General features: G+C 36.2%; 1 protein-coding gene across 5 annotated transcripts in view; it reads left to right on the top strand.

The window, feature by feature from the left end:
* LOC117174165 overlaps positions 1-12,590 on the top strand; it is a 325,625-nt gene that overhangs the window by 249,725 nt on the left and 63,310 nt on the right. For all 5 annotated transcript variants that reach the window (XM_033362993.1, XM_033362991.1, XM_033362992.1 and 2 more), the window contains one exon: positions 9,558-9,801. In XM_033362993.1, the coding sequence (XP_033218884.1) occupies positions 9,558-9,801 (244 nt within the window). The remainder of the gene's footprint in view (positions 1-9,557; positions 9,802-12,590) is intronic.

Genomic DNA, 12,590 nt, shown 5'->3' with positions numbered 1-12,590 from the left:
ATGTTTTTCTATTTTCAGATTTTTAATAACATAATCTGCTAACTGCTTTTTCCAACCTCAAATGACGTTGATCGATTTTTTATTATTATTATTATTATTATTATTATTATTATTATTGTTATATTATAATATTATTATAATACTAATATTTATATCAAGTATAGCTTACATAATCAGAAATGTTAATTTAAAAAAAAGTAAGGTTGTAATGCTTCGTTTTCCGCCCGCTCTACAAGTACTCAAAACCAAATTTTCAATAGTATTGCTATAAAAATGATGCGGATGTTTTAAGGGAAACCCCAGCAAATAAAACAGAATTCAAGAGCATTCAAAATAATTTAAAAGCTTTCAGGGTAAGTTTCAAGTTAATTAAAAAAAATATTTGAAAATCTCTTCAAATATTTGAGACCTTACGAAAACTCCCCACGTCTTGTGTATACATTTTTCAAATACAGGAAAATATAGAATTCCATAGAATTTTATCAAATCTTATGATGTTTCCTGAAATCTTGGAAAATTTAATGAAATAACTGGAGTGCTCTTTAGATTCCTTAAAATCATTGAAATCCTCCGAAATCTGATAAAATCTCTTGGAATCTTTAAAAATAGCCAGTGTACAACCCTATGGGTCCTATAAAATCGTTTTATATCTACATAAATTCTAATACATTCTGGAAACCCCCGTGAAATTTTTTATTGAATGCCATAAAATCATTTAAATCTTTAGAAATTCCTTGAAAGTTTTTTAATTCTTGAGAATACCTTGATAGCTTTTAAGATCCCTTCCAATCATTGAAATCATCGAAAATTATATTATTTTTCTAGGAGTCATTTAAAATACCCTCAACTAAGTGAAATCCTCTGAAATCCCCATAAATCCGTAATAATCATTGCAATCCTCTGAGATATTTTAAAATTCCTAAAAGTCCTTCGAAATATCCTAAGACTTTATAGACCCAGTAAAGATGTTCGATATCCTCCAAAATTTGAGTAAATTCTTTAAAATTCAACGGAAAAGTTCTCAAATCGTCAAAAATCATTAAAACCTTGAAAAGATTATTGAAAATTTTGTAGTGACCTATCCGGTTTAAAAATGGACTAAAAGTAACTGTGTGACTCCATTAAATATTCTTAAAAGTCACTTAAAGTCATAGTTTTTAATTCTTTTTAAAAAATTTGTCAGTTTTCAAATAATATCAACAAAGTACATTTTCTGCATTTGCGGAAATGCATTTTCACAATAAAATACAATAAATTATAATAGACTGCAGCAATGTAAAAATTGTAATATAATTGTAAGATTATCTTTTTAATTATAAAATTTATTATTTTATTGAAAATTTAGGAATTTTCATAAAAAGACATCCATTTTGGTTGCAACTTCAACTGTTTTGTTCAAAATTAATCTTTTTGGGTTAGCGATTCTGCTCTTTTCGTAGAACAGTAACATTTTGTTTAATCTTGATATTTTGAAACTGAAAGTTCAACTATGTGGTAGAGAATTCAGCCAAAATTCATCCCTTTTTATTAAAAGAATCGCATCTTTTTTTTATTGAAAATTCATTTTTTTTGTACAAACTTATTTCTTGTTTAAAAATTCAGGCTTTGATCGTGAAAATTCAACTGAAATCTTTTTTAACGGAAAATTCCACTGTTTTTTTTTAAATTTATCTTCTTGTTCAAAAATTCAGACTTTGATCATGAAAAGTCAACTGAAATCCTTTTTAACGAAAAATTTAACTATTTTTCGAAAATTTATCTTCTTCATTTGAAAATTCATATGTTTTAGTAGACATACCAATTTTCACAAATTAAAATGCACAATTTTTGTGAAAAAAATTTTTTTCTGAGTCTTCAAATATTTTGTTTAAAAATTTGGCTGAATCACTTTTCTATGGAATTATTTTTTAATAAAAAGTTCGAAGCCGTGTTTCTGTGCACGCATTCCAAAGGACCAAAAATGACTTTCTCAGCGGCTGCGCGCTATATGAGAAAGTCAAAGGACTTTTTAAGGAAGTGGATGAAGCATTATAAAGAGGTAGGAAACGTTGACGATTTTCCAGGCAGGAATAAGACGCGTGTGACCTCGAAAAGGGAGGATAAAATCATTATGAAGGTTTTTGAGAAGCACTTCACCTATAATTTGCGATAAGCCCAAAAATTTAGTCAAAAAAGGGAGTAAATATAAGCCTACGGGCGATAAAACGCCGTTTGAGATCTGCTGGCTACGGATGGAGGAGCACGGTGTTGAAACCGTTCTTGAAAGTGGAGCACATTGAAAAACGACTGACAAGGGCGAATGAAAATATCCAAGGCGACTTGTCAAACGTAGTGTTCACAGATGAGTCGTCGTTCTAGACATGGATTCCTACATCACGTGCGTGGTCCGTACACGGTCTACCATTCGTCCAACGCAGCGTTAAGCATCCAGTCAAAGTCCATATGTTGGGTTGCTTCTGCAAACTGGGTTTTGGCATCTTGGATTTGTTCACTGTCAACCTGAACGCCAAAAGGATGCTTAAAGTCTATTAGACGGCTTTATAAAGTCTACAGAGAAGTGGTTTGGGCAAGGAAATAGAGAATGAATACTTCAGGAAGGCAACGACCCAAAACACCGCAGCCGCCTTTGCTGCCAGTGGAAAGAGGAAAATAGGATCACTGTCTTAAACTAGCCCTCACAATCCCCAGACGCAAATTCCATAGAATGGACACCTGTGTCAGATTTGGAGATCCTTACCCTGCACTATTGCCAAAAGTTTGGTGGAAAGCATGCCCCGACGCCGCCAAGCTATTATCGACTATTATTACGTCCACTATTATCTTTTTTTTAAGGAGAAATCGTGATGACGCTCTTGTAAAACTGACTGTATCTCTTTTTATCAATATTAATCATCGTGAAAGCATTACATAAATTTTTTTTGTTGAAGATTTGTATTTTTAGTTGAAAATTCATATCTTTGGTTGAAACTATAACTATGTTGTTAAAAAATAATATTATTAATTAATAATTCAACTACTTGGGTAAAATTTCAACTACATTTAAAAAAAAAATGTATTAAGCAAATTCAATCATTCTGTTAAGAAGTCATTTTTTATAGTAAAAAAGATTTTTTTGTTTAAAATGAATTAATTAACGTGATGTTTTATTCCGTTTATAAAAAATTCTGTGTTAAAAATATTACACGATTAAAGTTCTGGTATTTGAATATTAATAATTAAGGAAAATGAAAAATTAGTCAAGTAAAAATAAGGGAATTTTGAAAATGAAGTACTCGAGCAGCCTACTTAAGTCTACTGTCAATAACTAGCAAAACATTTCCGGCAACTAAAAATTGCGTGTAGTTAGAGGAGTGGGGGTAGGGTTATTTTGTTACGATTTGTTAGGGAGTGGGTGGGTCATAGTGAGGGCCTATAAGCCGTTATGAAAATTTAACAATATTTCTGTAAAACCCCGATAAATGACTCAAATTAAAAAGAGAGCTTGTCATACTATTTAAAGAATGTAACGTTCCTTGAGCCTGATTCTGAAATTTTTTAAATCTGAGAAAAAAAAACGATGAGAGAAAGAATTAAAATTTTTTCCATTATGAGAAAAGCCTTTTGCAATTTTGTTGCTCTGTGAGATTTTTTTTCTGGATTAAGTTTGATAATCGAATTTGTGATATTCCAAACATACAGAAAAAAATATTTTCTAAATTTTTCCAAAAAATGAATTTATCAAGTTTTATTCGCAAACTCCTCATTTATCTGACTAGGAACAGGAAATTTTGGAATAAATTATGGTTTTCGTTTGAGTACAGGGAGCTTTGGCAAATGAATATAATTTCACTTGGAACCATTTGACTTTCACTTGGAACCAGTTTGAAAGAAATGATTCTTTCAGATATTCTAAATATTACTTACAAGTCATGAAAATCACTTCTTAAGACTAAAGATCATGCGTGACAGTTCATTCATGGAAACAAAAGAAGCTTCACCATTTTCTCAATTGTTTTGGCCAACTTCAGATATTCTATTCAGACTTCAGATATCTATTATTGAAACCTTATATATTAAAACTATTGCAAAATACGAAAAAGGCATATAAAACTGGCTGCGTGTAAGAAACAAACATTATTAGTTTCGATCTACATTAAAAGGCTTAAGTAAGCGACAATAAGACCTTGAAAAACGTTATGCTTATGTAAAATGATACCTCAACATGTGAAGAAAAGAAATATAATTTCAAAAATTAGTTTAAAAATACTTGCAAACATTGATTTCTATCCTCCTATTGGCCCACTGTGAAATGGAGTGAAAAATGAAAAGTTAAAGGGTGAATTTGAGGTTAGATTGGACTTTGTGTTGTAAAAATTTAGGCGCGGAGGAAGTGGCGTGTTGCGAGTCTTGCTCAGTAGATAAGTATGGTAGAGTAGCATGCCAGTAACACGGAGCCCAGGCAGAGGGCTGCAGATAAACTATGAAAACGAGAATAACGGATCGAGTGGGGTGTTACGAGGAGTTTAAATGCGTCGGGATAAGGCGGGTATCGAGGCAAGCTGCGTAATTAGTGATGACGAGCAATACAAGAAGCCGGTTAGGAGTGAGGGAATCGCGGCACGAGCAGCAGGCCAATGGAGGGGTAATCGGGAGAGGTAGACCGACGAACTTGGAAAAGCTCAACAGAGCTGCACAGCTGCTTGACGACTGGTGAAAAAATGCGTGTGCGACAAGCAGGGAGAGAATTTTTAGTGGAGAGGAAAATTCAGCAGAGAAAAAAAGGAAAAGGGAACGAAGACTTAAAGGGAGATAAAAACTCAAAGAAAAAAAGAAAAACTCTGGAAAAAGAGAAGAGAGAGGGGAACTTGCTGACAATGATTCATGCAATATTCACAGGCTTTAGAGATGAGACTTATGGGATGCTGGAAGTTATGAAGGGGCAATGGGGGGGGGGGGGGGGGGGGGGGGGGGGGGGGGGGGGGGGGGGGGGGGGGAGATAAAGGAGGAAGTACAAAAAATACGGAATAAATGGGATGAATGGGAAGAATTTTGGGAAGAAGAAAAAGAGAAAGTCGCGGAAAAAATGGAAAGCATAGAAAATCAGCAGAGAGAATATGATGAGAATAGGAAAAAGGGAATGAATATAATAGAAGAGAGAGAGAGAGATAGTGAGTAAGCTAGAAGTGAGCGTTGAGAGAAAAAGGGTCGAGTTAATAGCGAGACAGAACACAACAGAAGGTAGGGTAGGCTTGCAGGTAGAAAATGAGAGACTGCTGTAACATTATTCTACTATCTCTCTTTATGTGCTCATCATTATAGAATTTCAAATCAAAATAATCATAATTGATAATTGACTGTGATAATATTTTTTTCTCGACCTTTCCAGCTCATAAAATTAATTATGAGTTATCGATTAATCGATTTTTATTTGCCCTGCTCAGAAAATTGGTACCAAGTACACACTTTGGTTCCAATCCTGCTAGGACGACAAATCTGAAATGAATTAATTTATTATTAACGAAAATCCCAAAAGTAACTCAATCGACAAATTCTGGTTCCCAATTAACATTGAATTTTATTTCACTCTTATCTACTTTTAATCCCTTGATCTTAAAATAGTATTGCATCAGAAATTCCTTTGTTACATAATTATCCCTGAGTTCTGGATCTATGATGACCCTTATCTGAAACCTGTTCATTTTACCTCTTTTTTAAGCAAATTGTTACTTCTATTTTAGGAGAGATGAGCCCACAGATCCGAGAATCAAAATTGCGGACTGAAAGATTGTAAGCTATTTGGAATCGCCTAAATTCCTATATCTTTTATTCCTTTAATTTTTAATCGCAGGATAAATAAGATAGTTGTTTTCCCCTACATTTGAAAGAGGACAGGGATTCCCATTGTTTTTTTTTTTAAATTATATTTTATAAAATAAACATCATTCTACGTAAATTAGGTGCAATATTTACGTAGAAATCGGTCTATTTTTCTTAAATCTTTACTTCCCTTATGGTAAAACAAAGCTTGAGCTTACATCGATTCATTTGTTTCACCTTCCAAAATTTTCAAAAGATCTTCCTTTTATTCCATTTTCTCGTTTTACCTCGCAAAGTCATGAAACTATCTTGGGAATTTTACTAATTCCTAAGCACATGGTTCTGTAGGCCGAAACTCATTAACGTCCCTTGCATTCGGAATCTAATTTAACTTAAAATTTTTTTATCCTTGCTGCTTTAGTTCGTGTAAATAACAAATTTCCAATAAAGACTAGGTCCAAAAAGTAGTGAGAATGCACGGGCGTTCTTTTCCGCCTTACCCGAACCAAGTTGTCTTTTTTGCCAAGATATTCAAAGGTTTGCACACTAGCATCCTTGTGTTCCACTAAGAATGGGTTGCGCAAGGATGAGCGGGTAGTTTCCAGGGTAGCTTCAGCCAATCCAAGCGAAGACGAATTGTTAACCTTTAGAGGACGGGGGTGGTCGAAATATCGACCACCCAATGCACACTATCTATTTGATGTTTTCGGGCAAAATTTGGTGCGATGAATAAGGGGAAAATAGTGAGAAATACCCTGGAGACTTTTTGATCTTGATAATCGTCATTCCAAGGAAGGCATCGTCCACCTTCATTTTAGACAACAAGAACTGAAGAAGCTATTGTACATCTTCATGGATGTAGTAAGAGTTCATTGAAATTTTGGTAGGAAAAAGATCGTCATTCTGAGGTCAAGAATGATGTCAAGATTTTTGTCACTATTTTTTTAGTACTAGGAACATAAAAATATGCATGTATCAACTTTGACGCTAAAATAGCAACAAATAAATAAATGTATCACTTGACCTTAAAATCTCGATTTTTAAGGTCACGTCTGCGTTCAGGATTTTTTGCACTATTTTTTTCTTACTCAGCGCCTCAAAAAACATGGGTATGCCAACCATAACGCTAAGATATAAAAAAATGACCTTGAGATGGTGATTTTCAAGGTCAAGGATGCCTTCAGCATTTCTTTCACTATTTTTTTCGTACTCAGCGCATTAAAAAATATGGGTATACCAAACTATAACGCTTACATATCATACAAAGTTTTTTTTTATATTGGCCTTTACGTTGCGGACGGGGGTGGTCGATCTATCAAGCACCTGTCAGGTCGGGGACTTGAAATGAGTTTTCTGTTGAAATTATGCATACATTTTTGGTCAAATAAAAACTCGATTTGAACGGAAATTTTCCAGTCCTCTAAAGGTTAAGCAAGGGAAAAGGAATAAAAGATTTAATTTTGCACTTAATGTTTTTCACATTAAATGAAATTTAAATCGCCCTTAAATCCTCCTCTGTCCTTCTTACCTAGATTCTTGGTGATCTCCTATAACGGTGGACCTCGAAAAGATTCCTCGTACGAAAGAGTCGAAAACCAAACGTGTACTTCTCGCTAATGCTTGATGTTGACTGTCGAGCCTGTCGTTTCTCGGTTATCAGTCTGGTCCCAACGTCGTGGCTTCGATCATCCCTTCTTCCTAGATTGGTTGCACACGCATCGGCACCTGTTTCTTATCGCGGTACTTGATACCTATATAACTCTTTCTCCCAGGAATTCGCAAGTCATTGCAGGAGCGTAATTATTTTTTGTTTCGCCCGCTCTTGCATTATTTTTACCAATAGTATGCATTAATTTTATGTACTGACCTATTCCAGTGCGTAGTAGATTGACTCAGATCCAAAAACAAATAAAAGGGGAGCAAAGATCACAGAGGTAAAAGAACGTAATAGTGAAGGGGCTGAAAGTGAATAGTGAAACGGGAGAGGAAGAGGTTAGGAATCTGATGAAAGATATAGGAGCACAAATTGAGGTTGCAGGAGTAAAGAGAGTAGGAAGAATGATGGAAGGGAGGGAAGGCATGTTTCTGGAGACATTGAGCTGTGAGGAAGAGAGGTTTGAAGTTATGGGTAAGAAAGCCTTGTTAAAGGGAAGATCAGAGAGAATAGAAGATCTGACATGGCAGGAGAGGAGAAGAAAATAGTTGATTGAGCGAAGGGCATGGGTGAAAAGAAAAAAAGGTAACAAGATAATAATACGAAGGGATAGAATTTGGGTAAATAGAGAGGTTTGGATATAGGACGAAGAAATAGAAGAATTGAGAACTTGGCAAACAAAGAAGAAGGTTAAAGAACAGGTAAATGTGAAGGAAGGAAATGCGTCGGGGTTTACAATATAAATAAGGGCTAAATATGAGGATAGGAGGAACGGGAGGAGAAGATGAGCATGTGGCGGTGGCATTTTGCAATATTTCAGGATTTAAAAACAAGGAAAAGGGCTTTTGGGGTGAAGTGACAAAATGGGATGTAATAATGATGAGTGAAACATGGGCAGATTAGAAAGACTGGAAGGGTATGAAAAGAATGTTACTGAAAGGCTATGTGTGGACGGTGCAAGAAGTAAGCAGAGGGGACTAAGAACGCGAAGGATGAAACAATGGTAAGTAGGATCAGAATTGCAAAAGTCAAAATAGCGGTGGTTTGTGTATATAGAGAAAGATGGGAAGAGGAAGGTTTGAGAGTAACTATGAGGTGGATGGAGGAAAATGTGGAAAAGTTAGTTGTGATAGGAGGTAATTTGAGCGCCTGGAGAAGGTTACCAGACATAATAGGAGAAGCAGGATGGTTTATATGTAATAACAATATGAAAGAAGATGCGGAAGGAGAGATCACATTCGTTGGGAAGGGAGAGACAGTAATAGACTACTTCCTTGCCGAAGAAAGAATGAGGAATTTGATAAGTTGTATGAAAGTGGGTGGACAGAAGCGAGGCATTCGAAGAAAGGAAAGAGGGAGAAAAAGGAAAAAGAAAATGGGAGCCTGGGGGTAGATAAACTGAAAGAAATTAAAGAAAAAATGGAAAAGGAAAAGATTAGGTTTATAGAAGAGGAGGGAGTAGACTCGTTAATGGAAAGATGGAAAGGGTCGATTGCGAAGGTAAGGGATGAGATAGGTACAAAAAAAGAAATAGCAGGGGAAAATAGAGGCAAATTCCCTTAAACGCGAGTATTGTATTTTTTCTTTTATCATCAATTGCATTGTGGTTTCCTATACAAAATTGACAATTTCTACATTGACTCATAAAAATGCTTGTAACTGCTAAATTAAATGCGACAATGTCGTACCTTTTAATTTGGAGGCACAAAATTTTATACCTACTTTCGGAAATTTCCAGGATATAAGTACAACGTTACCAGATATGATAGAGCTTAACTTGAAGTGTCACGTACAACGTCCTAATTGTAGTCAGGATGATACTATAATCAGTATATGATTTCCCTTCCAAAATTAAACATCTATACTTTTTAACTTATGTTCATAAAAACGCGAATACATTCAAACCTCGTTTAACGCAATCTCTCTTATTTTATGTCTCGTTTACTGCAAGCCAAGCTACTCATCTAATGTGACTTCCACAACTCTCACCTCTGATTGTCACATGTATACCACTATTAACACTATTTTGATATTTGCAGTGAATCCGCGATCTGTATCTATAATGTAGCCTAAAATAGCTTCAATAATTGTAACGTCTTCCTTGAAGGTTATGGATACTGCCAAGCGAACTTGAAGCCAAAGAAGAAGAGAAAGTAGTGGAAATCGTGAACAAAGAAGGTTTAAAGGACGATTCGTGTAAAGTCAGTTCTAGTACTACGAGCATAAAGGATCATCAACCAGCTGCGCTGAAAGTAGTCTTACCTGTACTCGAACACAGCGGAAGTACAATAACGGAGCCAGAGCAGGTAGAAGAAGCGGTTGTAGACAAAAATGGCCACTATTTTATGAAGGTATGAAATACTCAAAATTCTTCATCTTGCCAATTATACATTTCATAACCTTCCACTGTATTCTCCTACTTTTTTGTTTGTGTAATTTATAATAATTCGGAATGTCGATGCCCAGAACCAATTTTAATTCCGGGAGTAAGTATGTCCGACAGCACGTTCTGATGATAAAGTCGTTTAACGATTTTCTAGCTAGGCAAACCGTATCGAGCATCTGGGCGTAAGGGCTTTCCGAGATTTTAGAGTCAACAGCTGTTTTTTCGGGCTCTCCGAGGTTTAAGGGTCAACAGCTGTCTTGTCGGACGACCTAAGAGAATAATTGGTTGTGACCAACGAGCAGTGCTCTCGCGGTTGTCGCGTAAAAAATGCAGACGTAAAGGGTAACTGATAATCTAAAGTTTAACTAAAAACTATCAACTTTGACATAGATTTTTGAGGATAAAAATCTTTTTTCACATTTTCTCTATTTTTTCTATATCCTGCAGGTATTTATCTACAACTTCCAATATGATTTATCCCTCTATGTTGTTCATGTCAAAAGATAATGAATCTTGACACAAACAATATCACTTTACCCCACTGTGCGCCTTCAGCCGCTATCTACGGGTAACAAGAGGTTTCGAACATCGCACTAATTTAACTCATAATATCATCAGGCATGTGACTTACTCCCTGGTTGATGATGAAAAATCGGGATAAAATGCCGAGAAAGAGTTAAAAAAATAAACACGTAGATGTTCTGACAATGGCGTCGCGGTAAGCCTTGAACTTTTCTCTTAACACTTTGACGGTTCGGTTGGTTGTATCATTGCTACTGAAAGGGTTCATACGCCAGGCAGGCAGATACCAAAGAGGAAAGAGAACAAGAGGAACGCCAAACACAAATGCAAAATAGTGAGTCTACTTAATATTTCGCAATGATGTTCACTTTCCGAAGATCTTCGGGAGCCCCTTGATTTACATCTGCGGAACAAAGCATGTGGAATGGTGGTAATTGTGAGCTTTGAGATGTTTTGTCGAGTCTCACCAATCAATAGGCTATTCTGTAAAAACATCTGCCACATACGTGGCACGTAATTTGGCTCTATTATAACAAAGCGAAGTTTGAAACTCGGCACAAAAAGGGATATCTAAAAGGTAAAAGAGATCCTGCCGCTCAGGTTAAGGACATCAGAAATAATCTATTCATCTCTGAAGACCGAGTAATGGTGATTTAGCGATAGATATTATAAAGTTGACCTTTTATTATTTTAATTATTGGCTATTTCTAGGTCAATCATGAATTAAATTTATTAAATAAAAATATACTTATTTGCCTGAAGGGTGCCAGATCGTTTGTAAAATTAAAGAACACTCTTATACGATCAAAAGGTGTGAGACAGAATTATTTTGAATTAGTGGTGGTGCATTAATGACAGAAAAGGTCATGGAAATCACCACCACCTTAAATGATTGACAATAAAATTTATTATTTTCTAGAATATTCACGACCGCCAGTCATGGTGCTCCATTAGCGACACGAAATGGTCATGTGAGGTCAACACAATTATGGATGATCGTACTTAAGGCTACCAAAATAACCACCACACAACATTAGTCACCTAGTTGACTTGTCGACCAACGAATAGGCCGAATAAAATGACAGATTACTTTAATTTACCCTAATTACCCATTCACGTGCCTTTCCTACCGACTCGACATACTTAGTCCTTAGCTAGAGACAAATTTCAGATTATTTAGTAAACTCCTCACTAACAATAATTCGAATTTTATCGAACTTCCAAGATGGTGGCCCAATTTTGAAACGGAAGGTAAGTTAAGGTCACCGCCATGTTGGAAGACCGTCACCATTCACTACGGAGGATACTGATTATTTAACTTCACCCTTTTTTTGGAAATATCCCTTTTTCACAAAACTACATTGCCTGAACATTATAGTCTTTTAAAACTGTCCCCATCACACTGAATCCCAGTCACTCATCACTATTCAAACATAAGGGCAAAATAAAGAGTCATACCTTTTTAATTCATTTTAAGTCGACAGTACTTTGGCTTCCAAAGAAAACTACGCCCAAGCGATTTAGAGGGTCGAATGACCAGGAATCTACAATTGTCTTGCAAAGGCCGCCTTTCAATTAATCAGTTACGACCAATCAATCACGTGGCTACTTTGTTCTATTAATTTTTCCACTTCGTTAGGGGAGATAAAACTGCCCATGAGGTGGACAATAGTATGGTCAAACACAGAGTGAACGTTGACGACGCCAAGTAGAGAATTGGCGCCTAAGACCTACATTACGCACCCAGATTGACGACTCCGAAACGCAATAAAACGTGGGAAGGCACACTTAAATTAGAGTGTCCTATAGTGGGTAGTCATTCTCACTCCCCCCCCCCCCCCCCCCTCGCTCGCCTTGGAGTGTTCCACAGTTGATCGCCATGTTGACGCCATGTTGAACGCCACGTCCGACTGCTAGTATTTTGACCGTTCGAATACTAAACAGCCGGTGAAGAAGTCCTCTTTGGCCGTGTTTTTCCTCCTGTCAACATGAAGCGGAGTTATTATTTGTGCTAACGATTTACGACTACCCAGTGGTAAATCTGTGAAGTTACGTGTATGGGTGGTATAGTGTGGTGGTCGGGTCCGCCGGCCCTAAGAGTGTCTGGTCAAAAAAGTAAACAGATGTTCGAAGGAATTAGTGGGTGTGTGCTTAAAACAATTATAATCACCCCCCTCCCCCCCGCCCCCAGTCTGGTGACGGATTGAAGCTGCAGGATCACAATGTCTACCC

Source organism: Belonocnema kinseyi, chromosome 6 (genome assembly GCF_010883055.1).
Source record: "Belonocnema kinseyi isolate 2016_QV_RU_SX_M_011 chromosome 6, B_treatae_v1, whole genome shotgun sequence".
NCBI lineage: Eukaryota > Metazoa > Arthropoda > Insecta > Hymenoptera > Cynipidae > Belonocnema > Belonocnema kinseyi.
Note: the sequence above shows the minus strand (reverse complement) of the source record. Positions and strands in the feature narration are given on the sequence as shown.